We start from the raw sequence: 22,666 nt of genomic DNA on the forward strand, positions 1-22,666 counted from the left end.
ATCTACCTTAAATACCTCATTATTATCTATCCTGATCCTGTCACTTTACCCTGCCTTTATGTACATATCTACCTCAAATACCTTATTATTATCTATCCTGATCCTGTCCCTTTACTCTGCCTTTATGTACATATCTACCTTAAATACCTTATTTTATATATCCTGATGTCTAGTCCCTTTACCCTGCCTTTATGTACATATCTACCTTAAATACCTTATTATTATATATCCTGATGTCTAGTCACTTTACCCTGCCTTTATGTACATATCTACCTCAAATACCTTATTATTATCTATCCTGATCCTGTGCCTTTACCCTGCCTTTATGTACATATCTACCTCAAATACCTTATTATTATCTATCCTGATGTCTAGTCACTTTACCTTGCCTTTATGTACATATCTAAAGTACCTTATTATTATCTATCCTGATCCTGTCCCTTTACCCTGCCTTTATGTACATATCTACCTCAAATACCTTATTATTATCTATCCTGATGCCTAGTCACTTTACCCTGCCTTTATGTACATACCTACCTTAAATACCTTATTATTATATATCCTGATGTCTAGTCCCTTTACTCTGCCTTTATGTACATATCTACCTCAAATACCTTATTATTATCTATCCTGATGCCTAGTCACTTTACCTTGCCTTTATGTACATATCTACCTCAAATACCTTATTATTATCTATCCTGATCCTGTGCCTTTACCCTGCCTTTATGTACATATCTACCTCAAATACCTTACTATTATCTATCCTGATCCTGTCCCTTTACTCTGCCTTTATGTACATATCTACCTCAAATACCTTATTATTATCTATCCTGATGCCTAGTCACTTTACCCTGCCTTTATGTACATATCTACCTCAAATACCTTATTATTATCTATCCTGATGCCTAGTCACTTTACCCTGCCTTTATGTACATATCTACCTCAAGTACCTTATCTATCCTGATGTCTAGTCACTTTACCCTGCCTATATGTACATATCTACCTTAAATACCTTATTATTATCTATCCTGATGCCTAGTCACTTTACCTTGCCTTTATGTACATATCTACCTCAAATACCTTATTATTTACTATCCTGATGTCTAGTCACTTTAGCCTACCTTTATGTACATATCTAAAGTACCTTATTATTATCTATCCTGATCCTGTGCCTTTACCCTGCCTTTATGTACATATCTACCTTAAATACCTTATTATTATCTATCCTGATCCTGTCCCTTTACCCTGCCTTTATGTACATATCTACCTTAAATACCTTATTATTATCTATCCTGACGTCTAGTCACTTTACCCTGCCTTTATGTACATATCTACCTCAAATACCTTATTATTATCTATCCTGATCCTGTCCCTTTACTCTGCCTTTATGTACATATCTACCTTAAATACCTTATTTTATATATCCTGATGTCTAGTCCCTTTACCCTGCCTTCATGTACATATCTACCTTAAATACCTTATTATTATCTATCCTGATCCTGTCCCTTTACCCTGCCTTTATGTACATATCTACCTTAAATACCTTATTATTATCTATCCTGATCCTGTCACTTTACCCTGCCTTTATGTACATATCTACCTTAAATACCTTATTATTATCTATCCTGATCCTGTCCCTTTACCCTGCCTTTATGTACATATCTACCTTAAATACCTTATGATTATCTATCCTGATCCTGTCACTTAACCCTGCCTTTATGTACATATCTACCTCAAATACCTTATTATTATTATATATCCTGATGTCTAGTTACTTTACCCTGCCTTTATGTACATATCTACCTTAAATACCTTATTATTATCTATCCTGATCCTGTCCCTTTACCCTGCCTTTATGTACATATCTACCTCAAATACCTTATTATTATCTATCCTGATCCTGTGCCTTTACCCTGCCTTTATGTACAGATCTACCTTAAATACCTTATTATTATCTATCCTGATGCAGTCACTTTACCCTGCCTTTATGTACATATCTACCTTAAATACCTCATTATTATCTATCCTGATGTCTAGTCACTTTACCCTGCCTTTATGTACATATCTACCTCAAATACCTTATTATTATCTATCCTGATGCCTAGTCACTTTACCTTCATGTACATATCTACCTTAAATACCTTATTATTATCTATCCTGATGCGTAGTCACTTTACCCTGCCTTTATGTACATATCTACCTTAAATACCTTATTATTATCTATCCTGATCCTGTGCCTTTACCCTGCCTTTATGTACATATCTACCTTAAATACCTTATTATTATCTATCCTGATCCTGTCCCTTTACCCTGCCTTTATGTACATATCTACCTTAAATACCTTATTATTATCTATCCTGATGCCTAGTCACTTTACCCTGCCTTTATGTACATATCCACCTCATGTACCTCTGCACATTGATCTGATACTGGTACTCCCTGTATATACGGTAGCACCATTCTTGTGTATTTTATTCCCCATGTTACCATTTGACTTTCCATTTTTCTGACTATTTTTTAACTCTGCATCGTGGAGAAGAGCTCGTAAGCAAGTATTTCACGATTAAGTGACAAATACAATTTTATTGGAGTTATATTGAAGGATAAAAACATGTTTATATGGAGCGTGCTACTGTATGTCCCTCTCCATACATCCACCTACAAAAACCCTATGAATGATCCTTCTCTACAGTACACAGACCTTTAGAACGATCCTTCTCTACAGTACACAGACCCTTAGAATGATCCTTCTCTACAGTACACAGACCCTTAGAATGATCCTTCTCTACAGTACACAGACCTTTAGAATGATCCTTCTCTACAGTACACAGACCTTTAGAATGATCCTTCTCTACAGTACACAGACCTTTAGAACGATCCTTCTCTACAGTACACAGACCCTTAGAATCATCCTTCTCTACAGTACACAGACCTTTAGAATGATCCTTCTCTACAGTACACAGACCCTTAGAATCATCCTTCTCTACAGTACACAGACCTTTAGAATGATCCTTCTCTACAGTACACAGACCCTTAGAATGATCCTTCTCTACAGTACACAGACCTTTAGAATGATCCTTCTCTACAGTACACAGACCCTTAGAATGATCCTTCTCTACAGTACACAGACCTTTAGAATGACCCTTCTCTACAGTACACAGACCCTTAGAATGATCCTTCTCTACAGTACACAGACCTTTAGAACAATTCTTCTCTACAGTACACAGACCTTTAGAATGATCCTTCTCTACAGTACACAGACCTTTAGAATGATCCTTCTCTACAGTACACAGACCTTTAGAACGATCCTTCTCTACAGTACACAGACCTTTAGAACGATCCTTCTCTACAGTACACAGACCTTTAGAACAATCCTTCTCTACAGTACACAGACCTTTAGAATGATCCTTCTCTACAGTACACAGACCCTTAGAATGATCCTTCTCTACAGTACACAGACCTTTAGAATGATCCGTCTCTACAGTACACAGACCCTTAGAATGGGGACAGGACAGAGTTTGGGAAACCCTGTTCTAAGGTATGCAATGACTGACACGACGAAGAGGAACTGATGACGAATTTCAAAATCACACCTTCTGCATTCTACTACTACAATGTTCAAGAGTAAGTTAAAAGCCAGACTGAGTTCCTCAATTTATTATTACAATAATAATTACACACAAACGCACATACTTCCTATTCTATACATTGTTGAATAATAGTGAAGACATCAAAACTATGGAATCATGAAGTAACCAAAAAAAGTGTTAAATAAATAAAAATATATTTTATATTTGAGATTCTTCATATAGCAACCCTTTGCCTTGATGACAGCTTTGCACACTCTTGGCATTCTCTAAACCAGCTTCATGAGATAGTCACCTGGAATGCATTTCAATTAACAGGTGTGCCTTGTTAAAAGTTCATTTGTGGAATTTCTTTCCTTCTTAATGCATTTGAGCCAATCAGTTGTGTTGTGACAAGGTAAGGTTGTATACAGAAGACAGCCCTATTTGGTAAAAGACCAAGTCCATATTTTGGCAAGAGAAATAAGCAAAGAGAAATGACAGTCCATCATTACTTTTGGCCAGTAGTGTGTATTTTTATTTTTTTTGGAAGGGGGGGACCACCGCAGAGGCCCACAGTTTTGGAACCTCTGTGAACCTTCTCTACGGTATACTGCCTACTTCAGATGGACTAGCAGGGCTTTGCTTGGTTTCAAGTCTCAAACATCATTCCAGATCTACAGTACCAGGAGGTCTCCACAGTCTGTTCACTGCTTATCTATGTTGGCTTTCATTCTGACAATCCATTTAGGTTGGTATTGCTATAGGCACTACCCAGACTTTGACAACACATACCTGTGGTGTAGCTTGTATAAAGCTAACATTCCCCCTCATTTTGTTTTGTAAATCCGACCGCAGCACGTGTGGAAACACACACTGACACAGACCCACCCACTGACAATGATAATTGGCCTTGGGACGGCTCATGTGGCATCATTTAATCATCTATATTTACACCGCCGTAATTCAACCGACGGTCTGCAGAACAGGCCCAGAGTTTTGGCCTTGGCTCGGTGCTGGGCGGAGTTCTTTTGAAGTGCTTGCTGAATCAGGCTGGCCAACCCTGCTGAAGAAAACTACTATTATTTTTGGGCTCCGTCTGAGTGGAGGCGTCATGATTTGTTGTGTGAACAGTTGACTTTGGAGATGCTGCCTGAAGAATTATTGGGGCGAGCCGTTTGAAAGCCATCTGTCATGCTTGTTGCTGGAACGGCTGGAGCATTGGAGCGGCTGTCCATCCCTGGCTCATGCCACGGACCTTGGCCCACACCTGGGGATAGGGGAGGGACGTCTGCACTACTCTCCTCACTACTCACGCTGCAGTGGACCCATCACTGAGCCAGGTGGAACGCCAAACCAGAAAGAAAAATGGAGTCTCAGTTTCACCACCGGCTATGGGGCTACAGTACGAACACTAAAGGCAACTGAGGACTAAGGGGGAAAAAAACAAACTCCTCAATTTGTTGGTTGAAACTACTTTCGAGGAACCAGTCTCAGGCCTTGGTAAAAAAAAGTTTCCAAGAAAGCCTTGGAGTGTAAGAAGTTCTTCCACTCCACAACAAAAACTAAACAACATTTAGGGCTTCATAATTACCTAATCACCCTTTTGACAAAGGAAGTTTAGTATGAGGAAGAAATGTGATCTTTTAGCGTCTCTGAAACCCTCTTAGAGGCCCTGAAACTATTCTCCTTCGTATTCCGCCCGTGGGGAATTAAAAAATGTGTGGGGACGCCCGGTAGCTTGGCAATTAATGTCAAGTGTATCTCGCCACTAGTTCCTTCATCCGCTGGTAATATCATAAATTCACTTATCACTAGATGAATGTCATAAGGAATTAGAGCTATCATTTGCCCTGTGAGACACAGCCCACCATCATCACTGGCAGTTCCTCCTCTGAAAGCAGAGGATGGATCTGCTTACCCTTTAGGGTGATATTATCTCACTGTTTATTACCAAATACCCAGATTCCATTCTGCCTGATGAACCTTCCAGGAATCCCACAGAGCCAGAGCCTATTTGCTGCTCTGTTGGAGAGGGAGAATTTAAATCAGCTGGATTTTAAAAAAGAGAACGGAATACGCTGTTATTTTAATGAGGAGGATAGGGAGAAAGAACAAAGCATTTAAATCACTGAAATGCAAATCAGCTTCTCACCACAACTGTAGCAGTGAGTCATTCAACAGAACTCTGGGTTAACTTTAGGACAACAGTCTCTCAGAGGTGTTGAGTCACAGGTCCTAGAGGACTAGCTGCCCTGTATCAGGGCTGTTTGTACTCTATGACCTAGTGAATGGCAATCAATATGTATGACAAACTAGCAAAACTCTCAACTCATCATTTAGACGGACAGTGTGTGTGTGTGTGTGTGTGTGTACACTGCAGACTGGCTCATCTATTTCAATGCAACCTGTTATATCCTTACTATTTCTACAACCACCAACAATTCTACTTACTTCCACCATAACAAAACCCTTCTCCTCCATAAATGACTGTTACGACGACAGCACTAGAATTCAAATCCTCCTTCCCAGTGCTCCTACAGTTAGCCCCTCTGACCTGGGGTCCATTGTCAGCGTGACGGCAGCTAAATGAACTCCACATCAAACCTCATAATCACCATACACTGAGACTACCCCCTGGGCGACCATATTCAAACTGAGACTACCCCCTGGGCGACCATATTCAAACTGAGACTACCTCCTGGGCGACCATATTCAAACTGAGACTACCCCCTGGGCGACCATATTCAAACTGAGACTACCCCTTGGGCGACCATATTCAAACTGAGACTACCCCCTGGGCGACCATATTCAAACTGAGACTACCCCCTGGGCGACCATATTCAAACTGAGACTACCCCCTGGGCGACCATATTCAAACTGAGACTACCCCCTGGGCGACCATATTCAAACTGAGACTACCCCCTGGGCGACCATATTCAAACTGAGACTACCCCCTGGGCGACCATATTCAAACTGAGACTACCCCCTGGGCGACCATATTCAAACTGAGACTACCCCCTGGGCGACCATATTCAAACTGAGACTACCCCCTGGGCGACCATATTCAAACTGAGACTACCCCCTGGGCGACCATATTCAAACTGAGACTACCCCCTGGGCGACCATATTCAAACCGAAAGCGAGGGGACAGCAGGCGGAAGGCAAATGTAGTCTCTAATGCAGTAACTCAGCACTGAGGAGGCGTGGTGAGACAGTTAATCTGTGCCCCCCGAGAGGAGCCGTGCCAGGCCGTGAAGCTGGCGGTGCCAAGCCTCAGTGTGGCGAAGCGCAACCCCACCACATGCTTAAGTTAACCACCGAGCTGTCAGACGAAGGAAAGAGATGTGTGAGTGAGATGAGAATCGAAAAATGCGTGTGTGTGTGTGTGTGTCTGTGTCTGTGTGTGCGTATGTGTCTTCGAGTTTATGCATGTTCTGTGGTCTGTGTGTTTGTGCGTGCTCGTACACTCGTGAGCGAGCTGGGATTTGGAGAGCTCAGCACGCCATTGGCTGCCACATTCCTGGGGCCCATAGGGATGTCTCTCCAGGTCTCTAAGGAGGAGAAATAACCTTGGATAGACCTGATTCCTGTCACCGCCACAACCTCCAACCAGCCCCAGAGCCCCCATTCACCAACACTGAATATCAATACCACCCCCCTCCCTGTTGATTCAACCCTGGTACTGAGCTGACAGGTAACAGTCTAACCTTCAAACCTTTATGTGCTGGTTTGCTGGACACAAAAAATAAACCTAATCCAGGACTAATCTGTGTCTGAGAAAACACATCTAACCCTGGTAAAGACATAAAAAGGTGTATGTTTGAAGAGGCTGATTCAATCACCTGATATGGTGGTTAACAAACCTTTCACAATTTTCGGCACAACACACACGGCTGCTGTTTACTCTGTCGGCAGCACATATAAAGTGTGTCCAAAGTCAGCTCAGTAGGTTGGTTAAGGAGCTGGACAGCATCATCACAGAGGGATAATCGCTGTGAGACAGACTCGAGAGACACGAGAGAAAGACACGAGAGAGAGAGACACGAGAGAGAGACAGACAGGGGGGAGGGGGGGGGGGGGGGTGTTAGCCGCATCCAAGCCTTGCTGGAAGGTGTAATGGGTGGCTGGGGACTGGGGTCAATCAAATTGAGCTCCATAAAGTGTCAGTGGAACAGCATGGTTGAATTTGTGGCCTGGTGCTCAGACTGGCAGTTTGGAAATTTGACCATCGTTTTACCAGGGAGTCATGGCTTTGGAAACGCTGTGTAGAACAAGGAGGAGGGATGGAGGGATAGAGGGGATGGTATGGTAGCAAGGCCTAGGGCCAGGTTTCTGGACCCAGATTAAGCCGACTCCCGTACTAAAAAGCATGCGCAATGGAGTGCTTTTCAGTCGAGGAACAGGCATAGTCTTGAGTCTGGGGAAAAACTTCTCTAGAGCCTAGTGTATGTACAGAACATTAAGAGTTTTGCAAAAGGTGGTTTAGAAAGAAGTGATGAAATGGAGAGAAGGAGAGAAACAGAGGGGGCAGACTTAGTTCTCCTGAGAGGCTGGTGGGAGAGCAGCCAGTCTGGTGTTTTAAACATGGAGATTGAGATGGATCCCAACGGGCTGACTGCCATTCATATTGGCATCAAAGTCATTATGAGAGAAGGGATTTTTAAATAAAATCATGTCAAGGCAGCAAATGAGAGCTAAACCACAAGGATTTCTCTGCAAATTGAAATATGACGCATAATTAACTTTATAATGCGTTTACAAATGAGGTCTCCCCCTCTAGGTGTGTGCACACGTGTGTTTATCCACGTGTGTGTGTGTGTGTGTGTGTGTGTGTGTGTGTTTATAAATCTCAATGTCCCTTTTTGTAATTATGCCAGGGGAGATTGTAAATGAACGATAATAAAGTCTAAATACTATCACTGTAAATTAATGCACACTGCTTATGCAAACCCTGACCTTGATTCTTAATTATCACAAAGTTGGTACACAGTACACATGCAAACGTTATTAGTAATTTAATAAAAGGATTAAAGTAGAGAGGGGGAGAGAGAGAGAGAGACCGAGGGAGAGAGCGAGAGAGACAGGGGGGGAGAGAGAGAGAGAGAGAGAGAGAGAGAGAGAGAGAGAGAGAGAGAAGGAGAGAGAGAGAGAGAGAGAAGGAGAGAGAGAGAGAGAGAGAGAGAGAGAGAGAGAGGGGGAAAGAGAGAGAGAGAGAGGGGGAAAGAGAGAGAGAGGGAAAGAGAGAGAGAGAGAGAGAGAGAGAGAGAGAGAGGGGGAAAGAGAGAGAGAGAGGGGGAAAGAGAGAGAGAGGGAAAGAGAGAGAGAGAGAGAGAGAGAGAGAGAGAGGGAGAGAGAGAACTTTTGGGGAAATAAAACAGGGCATATCTAAAGCAATGAATGATTAATTGACCTAAACTAAAAATAACGTTAGATTTCCGGCGAAAGACTAAAAGCCTTTTCCAATATTTTTTAAAGTAAGAAAAAAGGAGTTGTATTGGAGAGAATGGAAATAGAATGAGTCGATATAGAGACCAGAGAACTCTGTGTTTCTGTCGCCCGCTGAAGCGAGGACGTTTTAAATAGCTCTTAATCAAGTGAACTGGGTTGTCAAACGGCAGTCAAGCATCAACCAGAGGAAGAGGCGAAGCGAGAGGGTTTACACAGCCCAAAATCTGCCCCTCGCTAAGCAGATCATTCATTACTAAGCAAGTGGAGAGTTTTTGTATGGGTGGGGGGCAAGTTTAGTGTCAAATTTAGTCAAGATAAAAATTATTTTCTATTTTGATACGTGAGGCTTATTTGATCTAATTGAAGTTAAGAAATTTGAGACGGTCTATGCTATGCCTAGCCTCATGAATATGCATCTCATTCTCCATTGAATACAGGCGGTTGGACGTCAACACCCATTCATTGAATATTTTTTACATTTATTATTCAAATAACGCAATGTATCCACCAACCCAAAAGAGAAGAATAGGTGGGAGCTTGGCAGCCCGCCTTTCTGCTCTGTGGACAATGAATCCCATTGTTAGGGCTGAGACTCAAGCATCTCGTCATTATATCCAGTCTCTCTGGTTGGACACAAAGTGATATAATTATGCTCTATCTGTGTAAAAGGCCTCACACCACTTTGGTCTCCCGAGAAGAGCGGATCTCCCACCCGGTCTCTCTCCCCCCTCCCCTGATCTGACATGTGTTTGTGCCCTGATGCGGTTTTCACAGCCCCTATCACCCATCTGTCTGTTCCTCTCGGCGCTCCATGTGACCAGGTCATGTGATCAGCAGCCCTGACAGAGAGATCCCTCCTCTCCACTGTAAACAGACAACTGGGATGTACTGGACCATGTCTGTGTGTGCCAAAACATGTGTTCTCACAGACGTTTTTCAGGGCTGACTGTTTTCATCTGCTAACAGCAACAAGACTAGCTTCAGGGCTGGTAAACTAATCAGCTACAACAGATTAATATAATGACAATTCAATTGCATTTACTTAAATTTCCTTTCTGATCACCTTCTCTCACCCATAGTGTCTATAGCTAGGTTTACATCCAAGTGGCGACAAGGTTTAAGTGAATATTCTAATATCCAAATAATGAAAACATTTGAATTTTCCCACCAGTGGTAAGTTTCCACCAACGGACTTGTTGCGGATAAAAATCTGTGCGTGATGACGTAGTGCACACAACAAGTACTTTCAGCTCAAGTTTTCATGTACCAAAGAAATGTCAAGTTCAATATGTTTCCATCTCATTTTCAACTTTACTTTGGTCACAAAAACTGTTGCGTTAAATAACAAATGTGCCTCTTCTGGTTTTGGCACCTGCGCTCTATAGCCAAAAGCTCGCTGATACAGTGTGGGTAGACTATTTCACTACGGGTAGACTGCTTCACTACGGGTAGACTGCTTCACTACGGGTAGACTGCTTCACTACGGGTAGACTGCTTCACTACGGGTAGACTGCTTCACTACGGGCAGACTGCTTCACTACGGGCAGACTGCTTCACTACGGGTAGACTATTTGACTACGGGTAGACTATTTCACTACGGGTAGACTATTTCACTACGGGTAGACTATTTGACTACGGGTAGACTATTTGACTACGGGTAGACTATTTCACTACGGGTAGACTATTTCACTACAGGTAGACTATTTCACTACAGATAGACTATTTCACTACTGATTTTACTACGGGTAGACTGTTTCACTACTGGTAGACTGCTTCACTACGGGTAGACTGCTTCACTACGGGTAGACTATTTGACTACGGGTAGACTATTTCACTACAGGTAGACTATTTCACTACAGGTAGACTATTTCACTACTGGCAGACTATTTCACTACGGGTAGACTATTTCACTACGGGTAGACTATTTAACTACTGAATTTACTGCTGGTAGACTATTTCACTACAGGTAGACTATTTTACGACAGGTAGACTATTTAACTACTGATTTCAATACAGGTAGACTATTTCACTACAGGTAGACTATTTCACTACAGGTAGACTATTTCACTACTTGTAGACTATTTCACTACAGGTAGACTATTTCACTACTGAATTTACTACTGGTAGACTATTTCACGACAGGTAGACTATTTAACTACTGATTTCAATACAGGTAGACTTTCACTACTGGCAGACTATTTCACTACGGGTAGACTATTTCACTACGGGTAGACTATTTCACTACTGGCAGACTATTTCACTACTGGCAGACTATTTCACTACTGATTTCAATACAGGTAGACTGTTTCACTACTGGCAGACTATTTCACTACTGGTAGACTTTCACTACGGGTAGACTATTTCACTATGGGTAGACTATTTCACTACGGGTAGACTGTTTCACTACGGGTAGACTATTTCACAACAGGTAGACTATTTTACTACTGATTTTAATACAGGTAGACTGTTTCACTACAGGTAGACTGTTTCACTACAGGTAGACTGTTTCACTACAGGTAGACTGTTTCACTACAGGTAGACTGTTTCACTAGTGATTTTACTACTGGTAGGCTATTTCACTACAGGTAGACTATTCCACTACTGGTAGACTATTTCACTACTGGTAGACTATTTCACTACTGGTAGACTATTTCACTACAGGTAGACTGTTTCACTAGTGATTTTACTACTGGTAGGCTATTTCACTACTGGTAGACTATTCCACTATGGGTAGACTATTTCACTACGGGTAGACTATTTCACTACGGGTAGACTATTTCACAACAGGTAGACTATTTTACTACTGATTTTAATACAGGTAGACTGTTTCACTACAGGTAGACTGTTTCACTACAGGTAGACTGTTTCACTACAGGTAGACTGTTTCACTAGTGATTTTACTACTGGTAGGCTATTTCACTACAGGTAGACTATTCCACTACTGGTAGACTATTTCACTACTGGTAGACTATTTCACTACAGGTAGACTGTTTCACTAGTGATTTTACTACTGGTAGGCTATTTCACTACTGGTAGACTATTCCACTACTGGTAGACTATTTCACTACTGGTAGACTATTTCACTACGGGTAGACTATTTCACTACGGGTAGACTATTTCACTACAGGTAGACTATTTCACTACTGATTTCAATACAGGTAGACTGTTTCACTACTGGCAGACTATTTCACTACTGGTAGACTATTTCACTATGGGTAGACTATTTCACTATGGGTAGACTATTTCACTACGGGTAGACTATTTCACAACAGGTAGACTATTTTACTACTGATTTTAATACAGGTAGACTGTTTCACTACAGGTAGACTGTTTCACTACAGGTAGACTGTTTCACTAGTGATTTTACTACTGGTAGGCTATTTCACTACAGGTAGACTATTCCACTACTGGTAGACTATTTCACTACTGGTAGACTATTTCACTACTGGTAGACTATTTCACTACAGGTAGACTGTTTCACTAGTGATTTTACTACTGGTAGGCTATTTCACTACTGGTAGACTATTCCACTACTGGTAGACTATTTCAATTCTGGTAGACTATTTCACTACAGGTAGACTGTTTCACTACAGGTAGACTGTTTCACTAGTGATTTTACTACTGGTAGGCTATTTCACTACAGGTAGACTATTCCACTACTGGTAGACTATTTCACAACTGGTAGACTATTTCACTACTGGTAGACTATTTCACTACGGGTAGACTATTTCACTACGGGTAGACTATTTCACTACGGGTAGACTATTTCACTACGGGTAGACTATTTCACTACGGGTAGACTATTTCACAACAGGTAGACTATTTTACTACTGATTTTAATACAGGTAGACTGTTTCACTACAGGTAGACTGTTTCACTACAGGTAGACTGTTTCACTAGTGATTTTACTACTGGTAGGCTATTTCACTACAGGTAGACTATTCCACTACTGGTAGACTATTTCACTACTGGTAGACTATTTCACTACGGGTAGACTATTTCACTACGGGTAGACTATTTCACTACTGGCAGACTATTTCACTACAGGTAGACTATTTCACTACTAATTTCAATACAGGTAGACTGTTTCACTACTGGCAGACTATTTCATTACTGGTAGACTATTTCACTACGGGTAGACTATTTCACTACGGGTAGACTATTTCACTACGGGTAGACTATTTCACTACGGGTAGACTATTTCACTACGGGAGACTATTTCACTACGGGTAGACTATTTCACAACAGGTAGACTATTTTACTACTGATTTTAATACAGGTAGACTGTTTCACTACTGATTTTAATACAGGTAGACTGTTTCACTACAGGTAGACTGTTTCACTACAGGTAGACTGTTTCACTAGTGATTTTACTACTGGTAGGCTATTTCACTACTGGTAGACTATTCCACTACTGGTAGACTATTTCACTACTGGTAGACTATTTCACTACAGGTAGACTGTTTCACTACAGGTAGACTGTTTCACTAGTGATTTTACTACAGGTAGGCTATTTCACTACAGGTAGACTATTCCACTACTGGTAGACTATTTCACAACTGGTAGACTATTTCACTACTGGTAGACTATTTCACTACGGGTAGACTATTTCACTACGGGTAGACTATTTCACTACAGGTAGACTATTTCACTACGGGTAGACTATTTCACTACTTGTAGACTATTTCACTACAGGTAGACTATTTCACTACAGGTAGACTATTTCACTACTGATTTTACTACTGGCAGACTAACAATACGGGTAGACTGTTTCACTACGGGTAGACTGTTTCACTAGTGATTTTACTACTGGTAGGCTATTTCACTACAGGTAGACTATTCCAATACTGGTATACTATTTCACTACTGGTAGACTATTTCACTACAGGTAGACTATTCCAATACTGGTAGACTATTTCACTACTGGTAGACTATTTCACTACAGGTAGACTATTTCACTACAGGTAGACTATTTCACTACGGGTAGACTATTTCACTACTTGTAGACTATTTCACTACAGGTAGACTATTTCACTACAGGTAGACTATTTCACTACTGATTTTACTACTGGCAGACTAACAATACGGGTAGACTGTTTCACTACGGGTAGACTGTTTCACTAGTGATTTTACTACTGGTAGGCTATTTCACTACAGGTAGACTATTCCAATACTGGTAGACTATTTCACTACTGGTAGACTATTTCACTACAGGTAGACTATTCCAATACTGGTAGACTATTTCACTACTGGTAGACTATTTCACTACAGGTAGACTATTTCACTACTTGTAGACTATTCCACTACTGGTAGACTATTTCACTACTGGTAGACTATTTCACTACGGGTAGACTATTTCACTACTGGCAGACTATTTCACTACAGGTAGACTATTTCACTACTAATTTCAATACAGGTAGACTGTTTCACTACTGGCAGACTATTTCATTACTGGTAGACTATTTCACTACTGGTAGACTATTTCACTACGGGTAGACTATTTCACTACGGGTAGACTATTTCACTACGGGTAGACTATTTCACTACGGGTAGACTATTTCACTACGGGTAGACTATTTCACAACAGGTAGACTATTTTACTACTGATTTTAATACAGGTAGACTGTTTCACTACTGATTTTAATACAGGTAGACTGTTTCACTACAGGTAGACTGTTTCACTACAGGTAGACTGTTTCACTAGTGATTTTACTACTGGTAGGCTATTTCACTACTGGTAGACTATTCCACTACTGGTAGACTATTTCACTACTGGTAGACTATTTCACTACAGGTAGACTGTTTCACTACAGGTAGACTGTTTCACTAGTGATTTTACTACAGGTAGGCTATTTCACTACAGGTAGACTATTCCACTACTGGTAGACTATTTCACAACTGGTAGACTATTTCACTACTGGTAGACTATTTCACTACGGGTAGACTATTTCACTACGGGTAGACTATTTCACTACAGGTAGACTATTTCACTACGGGTAGACTATTTCACTACTTGTAGACTATTTCACTACAGGTAGACTATTTCACTACAGGTAGACTATTTCACTACTGATTTTACTACTGGCAGACTAACAATACGGGTAGACTGTTTCACTACGGGTAGACTGTTTCACTAGTGATTTTACTACTGGTAGGCTATTTCACTACAGGTAGACTATTCCAATACTGGTAGACTATTTCACTACTGGTAGACTATTTCACTACAGGTAGACTATTCCCAATACTGGTAGACTATTTCACTACTGGTAGACTATTTCACTACAGGTAGACTATTTCACTACTTGTAGACTATTTCACTACTGATTTTACTACTGGTAGACTGTTTCACTACAGGTAGACTGTTTCACTACAGGTAGACTATTTCACTACAGGTAGACTATTTCACTACGGGTAGACTATTTGACTACTGAATTTACTACTGGTAGACTATTTCACTACAGGTAGACTTTCACAACAGGTAGACTGTTTCACTACTGATTTTAATACAGGTAGACTATTTCACTACAGGTAGACTATTCCACTACTGGCAGACTATTTCACTACGGGTAGACAATTTCACTACGGGTAGACAATTTCACTACGGGTAGACAATTTCACTACGGGTAGACTATTTCACTACGGGTAGACTATTTCACTACTGATTTCACTACAGGGAGACTGTTTCACTACAGGGAGACTGTTTCACTACAGGGAGACTGTTTCACTACAGGTAAACTGTTTCACTACAGGGAGACTGTTTCACTACAGGGAGGCTGTTTCACTACTGATTTTAACTACAGGTAGACTATTTCAACTACAGGTAGACTATTTTACTACAGGTAGACTATTTCACTACAGGTAAACTATTTTACTACTGATTTTAACTACAGGTAGACTATTTCACTACAGGGAGACTATTTCAACTACAGGTAGACTATTTCAACTACAGGTAGACTATTTCAATACAGGGAGACAGTTTCACTACAGGGAGACAGTTTCACTAAAGGTAGACTATTTCACTAAAGGTAGACTATTTTACTACTGATTTCAACTACAGGTAGACTATTTTACTACAGGTAGACTATTTCACTACAGGTAAACTATTTTACTACTGATTTTAACTACAGGTAGACTATTTCAACTACAGGTAGACTATTTTACTACTGATTTCAACTACAGGTAGACTATTTTACTACAGGTAGACTATTTCACTACAGGTAAACTATTTTACTACTGATTTTAACTACAGGTAGACTATTTCACTACAGGTAAACTATTTTACTACTGATTTCAACTACAGGTAGACTATTTTACTACAGGTAGACTATTTCACTACAGGTAAACTATTTTACTACTGATTTTAACTACAGGTAGACTATTTCACTACAGGGAGACTATTTTACTACTGATTTCAACTACAGGGAGACTAGTTCAACTACAGGTAGACTATTTCAACTACAGGTAGACTATTTCAATACAGGGAGACAGTTTCACTACAGGGAGACAGTTTCACTACAGGGAGACAGTTTCACTAAAGGTAGACTATTTCACTAAAGGTAAACTATTTTACTACTGATTTTAACTACAGGTAGACTATTTCACTACAGGGAGACTATTTCAACTACAGGTAGACTATTTCAACTACAGGTAGACTATTTCAATACAGGGAGACAGTTTCACTACAGGGAGACAGTTTCACTAAAGGTAGACTATTTCACTAAAGGTAGACTATTTTACTACTGATTTCAACTACAGGTAGACTATTTTACTACAGGTAGACTATTTCACTACAGGTAAACTATTTTACTACTGATTTCAACTACAGGTAGACTATTTTACTACAGGTAGACTATTTCACTACAGGTAAACTATTTTACTACTGATTTTAACTACAGGTAGACTATTTCAACTACAGGTAGACTATTTTACTACTGATTTCAACTACAGGTAGACTATTTCAACTACAGGTAGACTATTTTACTACTGATTTTAACTACAGGTAGACTATTTCAACTACAGGTAGACTATTTCAATACAGGGAGACAGTTTCACTACAGGGAGACAGTTTCACTACAGGGAGACAGTTTAACTACAGGGAGACAGTTTCACTACAGGGAGACAGTTTCACTACAGGGAGACAGTTTCACTACAGGTAAACCGTTTCACTACAGGTAAACCATTTCACTACAGGGAGACTATTTCACTACAGGTAGACCATTTCACTACAGGTAGACTATTGCACACACAGTAGTGCGACAAAGAGAGAGAGCAATACGTGGTGCACATATGTGACATAGAACGCCATTTTCGGGTACCACTTTTGGCTAATGAGCGCTACTTGAAGAACTACTGGCTAAAGGATACAAAAGTACCAGAGGATCTATTTAAAGTGAGACAGAAACACTGAGTGAACAACTCTGAGCTACTTTAGAGCCGTGAGAGCTGCTTCAAAGATGTGTTCCTACGGGAGAAGAAGAAGATATGGAAAGATAGAAACACACAGCTCCACAACATAAAAGACAAAAATGGCCTCCACTGAGTTCTATTCGTCGTTAGAAGCAATGTGTGAAAAGCGTTTGGTTTATGTTGATAATCTTCTGGTCACTTCCTCTTTTTCAGATGCCTTTTATCACATACAATGAGCAGCATCAAGAGAAAAGCATAATTCATTTTTTCTGAGGAAGCTGTCAACACAAATGGTTCAGTTAAAGGTTGAATTGAAGCCTGGATTACATTGTACTTTATGTGAAATTGAGGCCGATATGGAGGCACAGACAGAGAAAGGAGGCCTGTAGCAGGAGACTCATCAGATCACTTACCTAAACAGCACACTCCCATGGCGTGGAAGCCGTGATAGGGCGAATATGTGTGTCTCTGTGTGTGTGTGTGTGTGTGTGTGTGTGGGGGGGGCTTAATGAGGGCCAATGCCATACGGGGTGAGCAGCAAGCACTCTTGCTCCATTTCTTCTTAGACCACACACACAGGCAGGGCCAGAATGGAGGGAGAGATTTAGAGAGTAAAAAGATGGGTTAGAGAGAAAAAAGGTGCACTAGAATAAGCGAGCGAAGAGGTGGAGAGAGATAGAGAGAGGAGGCAGGGCGAGGTAGAGAGAGAAAGTGAGAGGGGGGCGAGGTAGAGAGAGAGAAAGCGAGAGGGGGCGAGAGAGAGAAAGCGAGAGGGGGGCGAGAGAGAAAGCGAGAGGGGGGCGAGAGATAGAAAGCGAGAGGGGGGCGAGAGAGAGAAAGCGAGAGGGGGGCGAGGTAGAGAGAGAGAAAGCGAGAGGGGGGCGAGGTAGAGAAAGAGAAAGCGAGAGGGGGGCGAGGTAGAGAAAGAGAGGGGGGGGCAAGGCGAGGTAGAGGAAAAAGAGGGGCAGAGAGAACAGAGAGAGAATGAGAGAGGAGGGGGTGAGATAGAGAGAGAGAGAAAGAGAGGAAGGGCGAGGTAGAGAGAGAGAAAGAGAGAGGAGGGGAGTGAGGTAGAGAGAGAGAAAGAGAGGAGGGGGGATAAGGTAGAGAGAGAGGCAGGGCGAGGTAGAGAGAGAGGAGGCAGGGCGAGGTAGAGAGAGAGGAGGCAGGGCGAGGTAGAGAGAGAGGAGGCAGGGCGAGGTAGAGAGAGAGGAGTCAGGGCGAGGTAGAGAGAGAGGAGTCAGGGCGAGGTAGAGAGAGAGGAGGCAGGGCGAGGTAGTTAGAGAGGAGGCAGGGCGAGGTAGAGAGAGAGGAAGGGGGCGAGGTAGAGAGAGAGAAAGAGAGAGGAGGAGGGCGAGGTAGAGGGAACAGAGGGGCGAGGCAGAGAGAACAGAGAGAGAAAGAGAGAGGAGGGGGGCGAGGTAGAGGGAACAGAGAGAGAAAGAGAGAGGAGGGGGCGAGGTAGAGGGAACATAGGGTCGAGGTAGAGGGAACAGAGGGGCGAGGCAGAGGGAACAGAGAGAGAAAGAGAGAGGAGGGGGGCGAGGTAGAGAGGGAGAGAGAGATAGAGAGAGAAATAGTTATTATCCTACCATTTGGATGAGGCTCTCCTGGATTCTGTTCAGTGTTGTTCTCAGTCGGCTGCTGATCAGACCCGGACCTGATGATTCATACTGCAGAACAGACACACACACACACACACACACACGGTTAATACACACGCACCGTCCTGTCTACACTGCAATCTAACCACAAACTAATCATAGGGATCGAATCACAGGAGGGGGCCCACCAGGGGATCTACACTGCATTGGGTACTATGAGTATTGGGTACTATGAGTACAGCATTGGGAGTCTCATTATTGGACATAGATTGTATAATTTTTCACTGAAGCTACATTTAGGCAAGAGGTCTGAAAGAGAAAGTGAGAAAAAGAGAGAGAAAGAGATATGGTTCTTGTCAGTTTGGGAGATTTGTGGATTACTCCGCCATCTCACATTACCATGACAGAGTAGGGCCTGTTGCTAACCACATTACCATGACAGAGTAGGGGCCTGTAGCTAACCACATTACCATGACAGAGTAGGGGCCTGTAGCTAACCACATTACCATGACAGAGTAAGGGCCTGTAGCTAACCACATTACCATGACAGAGTAGGGGCCTGTAGCTAACCACATTACCATGACAGAGTAGGGCCTGTTGCTAACCACATTACCATGACAGAGTAGGGGCCTGTTGCTAACCACATTACCATGACAGAGTAGGGGCCTGTTGCTAACCACATTACCATGACAGAGTAGGGCCTGTAGCTAACCACATTATCATGACAGAGTAGGGGCTGCAGCTAACCACATTACCATGACAGAGTAGGGGCCTGTAGCTAACCACATTATCATGACAGAGTAGGGGCCTGTTGCTAACCACATTACCATGACAGAGTAGGGCCGGTAGCTAACCACATTACCATGACAGAGTAGGGGCCTGTAGCTAACCACATTACCATGACAGAGCAGGGGCCTGCTGCTACTCTCACCACATTACCATGACAGAGTAGGGGCCGGTAGCTAACCACATTACCATGACAGAGCAGGGGCCTGCTGCTACTCTCACCACATTACCATGACAGAGTAGGGGCCTGTAGCTAACCACATTACCATGACAGAGTAGGGGCCTGTAGCTAACCACATTACCATGACAGAGTAGGGGCCTGTAGCTAACCACATTATCATGACAGAGTAGGGGCTGTAGCTAACCACATTACCATGACAGAGTAGGGGCCTGTAGCTAACCACATTATCATGACAGAGTAGGGCCGGTAGCTAACCACATTACCATGACAGAGTAGGGGCCTGTAGCTAACCACATTACCATGACAGAGTAGGGGCCTGTAGCTAACCACATTACCATGACAGAGTAGGGGACTGTAGCTAACCAAATTACCATGACAGAGTAGGGGCCTGTAGCTAACCACATTACCATGACAGAGTAGGGGACTGTAGCTAACCAAATTACCATGACAGAGTAGGGGCCTGTAGCTAACCACATTACCATGACAGAGTAGGAGCCTGTACCTAACCATGTTACCATGACAGAGTAGGGGCCTGTAGCTAACCACATTACCATGACAGAGTAGGAGCATGTAGCTAACCATGTTACCATGACAGAGTAGGAGCCTGTAGCTAACCACATTACCATGACAGAGTAGGAGCCTGTACCTAACCATGTTACCATGACAGAGTAGGGGCCTGTAGCTAACCACATTACCATGACAGAGTAGGAGCCTGTACCTAACCATGTTACCATGACAGAGTAGGGGCCTGTAGCTAACCACATTACCATGACAGAGTAGGGGCCTGTAGCTAACCACATTACCATGACAGAGTAGGGGACTGTAGCTAACCAAATTACCATGACAGAGTAGGGGCCTGTAGCTAACCACATTACCATGACAGAGTAGGAGCCTGTACCTAACCATGTTACCATGACAGAGTAGGGGCCTGTAGCTAACCACATTACCATGACAGAGTAGGAGCATGTAGCTAACCATGTTACCATGACAGAGTAGGAGCCTGTAGCTAACCACATTACCATGACAGAGTAGGAGCCTGTACCTAACCATGTTACCATGACAGAGTAGGGGCCTGTAGCTAACCACATTACCATGACAGAGTAGGAGCCTGTACCTAACCATGTTACCATGACAGAGTAGGGGCCTGTAGCTAACCACATTACCATGACAGAGTAGGAGCCTGTACCTAACCACATTACCATGACAGAGTAGGAGCCTGTACCTAACCATGTTACCATGACAGAGTAGGGGCCTGTAGCTAACCACATTACCATGACAGAGTAGGAGCCTGTAGCTAACCACATTACCATGACAGAGTAGGGCCTGTAGCTAACCACATTACCATGACAGAGCAGGGGCCTGCTGCTACTCTCACCACATTACCATGACAGAGTAGGGGCCTGTAGCTAACCACATTACCAGCAAAGGTGTTGTTTTGATGAACTGAGGCGAAAGTAACAATAGAGAAGGAAATTGGTTGCATCAACCCAAAAAAAGTCCAAGGCAAGGGAGAAAGAAAAAAACTCAAAAGCGGTTCACTTACAGTAACCCAGTCTGTAGACAGAACAGTTGACACGTCACACTTCATGATTGAAGCCTGGGCTCAGCAATGATCTTGGTTTTTCCACCAGGCACTCACAGTCAATTCAAAGGAAGATCATGGTTTTGGAATCGAAAGTTTAAGGTCAAATTTCTAATTTGAGTTCTGATACTGGTGGCATTGTGACGAAGGCCAGAAGTTTCTCCAGGTCAGGACAGGTAGTCAGGAAATACTACTGTACCCAGGCCTGAGCAGAGGACACACATGAGAGCGAGAGAGCGAGAAAGCGAGAAAGAGAGAGAGAGCGAGAAAGAGAGAGAGAGCGAGAAAGAGAGACACAGAACTAGGCGGGGCTAACAGAGGGTGAGGACGAGCATGATGATTTTCTAAGATTTATCTATGCAGCACACTGCAGTTGATGAAGGATGAGTCTGTCCACTACTCTACTAGTGATGGGACCGGAGCCCCAGTCTTACCCAGCAGAAAGGGGCAACAGGCCTGGCCGGACCAGCCTCCCTGTCCCCCTGGCTGCCGGGCACACCCAGGCTAGGGGCAGGCTTGGGATCAGCAAGGACAACAGAAAACAAACAAAGCAAAAAACCAATGGTGCAAATTAAACAATGAACTGGAGGAGCAACATAAAGCTAACAAAAGCAATAATTAAATTGTTGTTTATTTGGAGGACCAGATGATTGAGTGCTGGAAAAAGGGTTGAGAGAGCTGTTTGAGTGTCCTTCCTCCACTTATTTTAAGGGAATGACGTGTGTGAGTGAGTGAGTGAGTGAGTGAGTGAGTGAGCCCAGAGAGAAAGACAGACAGCAGCAGAGTAGGTTTGCATATTGTGTAAACAACATCAGTCTTTTTGAGCCCTGTAGACAGATGGCCGTAGAGGGGAAAATAAAAACACTATCTCCCACTATTGTTAAGATTTCTGCTAATTGCCCAGAGAGCCAATCTATTATCTCTCTCTGGGATGAGTGCAGGAGGAGGGAGGGAGGAGGGAAAGCATTTCATCTGGATAAGGTACTTCCCCTCTTCCCCAGTTGCACCCCAGTGCCTGAAAGGTGAGTTATGGACAAGAACTCTGGACAAGAAACCGTGAATCTCCGCAGCTAATGAATCTTAGCATAAG

General features: G+C 42.5%; 1 protein-coding gene across 1 annotated transcript in view; it reads right to left on the reverse strand.

Annotated features, from left to right (window-relative positions):
- Window positions 1-22,666, reverse strand: part of LOC110488023 (VPS50 subunit of EARP/GARPII complex) — a 245,974-nt gene that overhangs the window by 53,909 nt on the left and 169,399 nt on the right. The window contains exon 22 of the mRNA XM_036971386.1: window positions 19,016-19,096. Coding sequence (XP_036827281.1) covers window positions 19,016-19,096 — 81 coding nt within the window. The remainder of the gene's footprint in view (window positions 1-19,015; window positions 19,097-22,666) is intronic.

This window comes from Oncorhynchus mykiss, chromosome 32 (genome assembly GCF_013265735.2).
Source record: "Oncorhynchus mykiss isolate Arlee chromosome 32, USDA_OmykA_1.1, whole genome shotgun sequence".
Classification (NCBI taxonomy): Eukaryota; Metazoa; Chordata; class Actinopteri; order Salmoniformes; family Salmonidae; genus Oncorhynchus; species Oncorhynchus mykiss.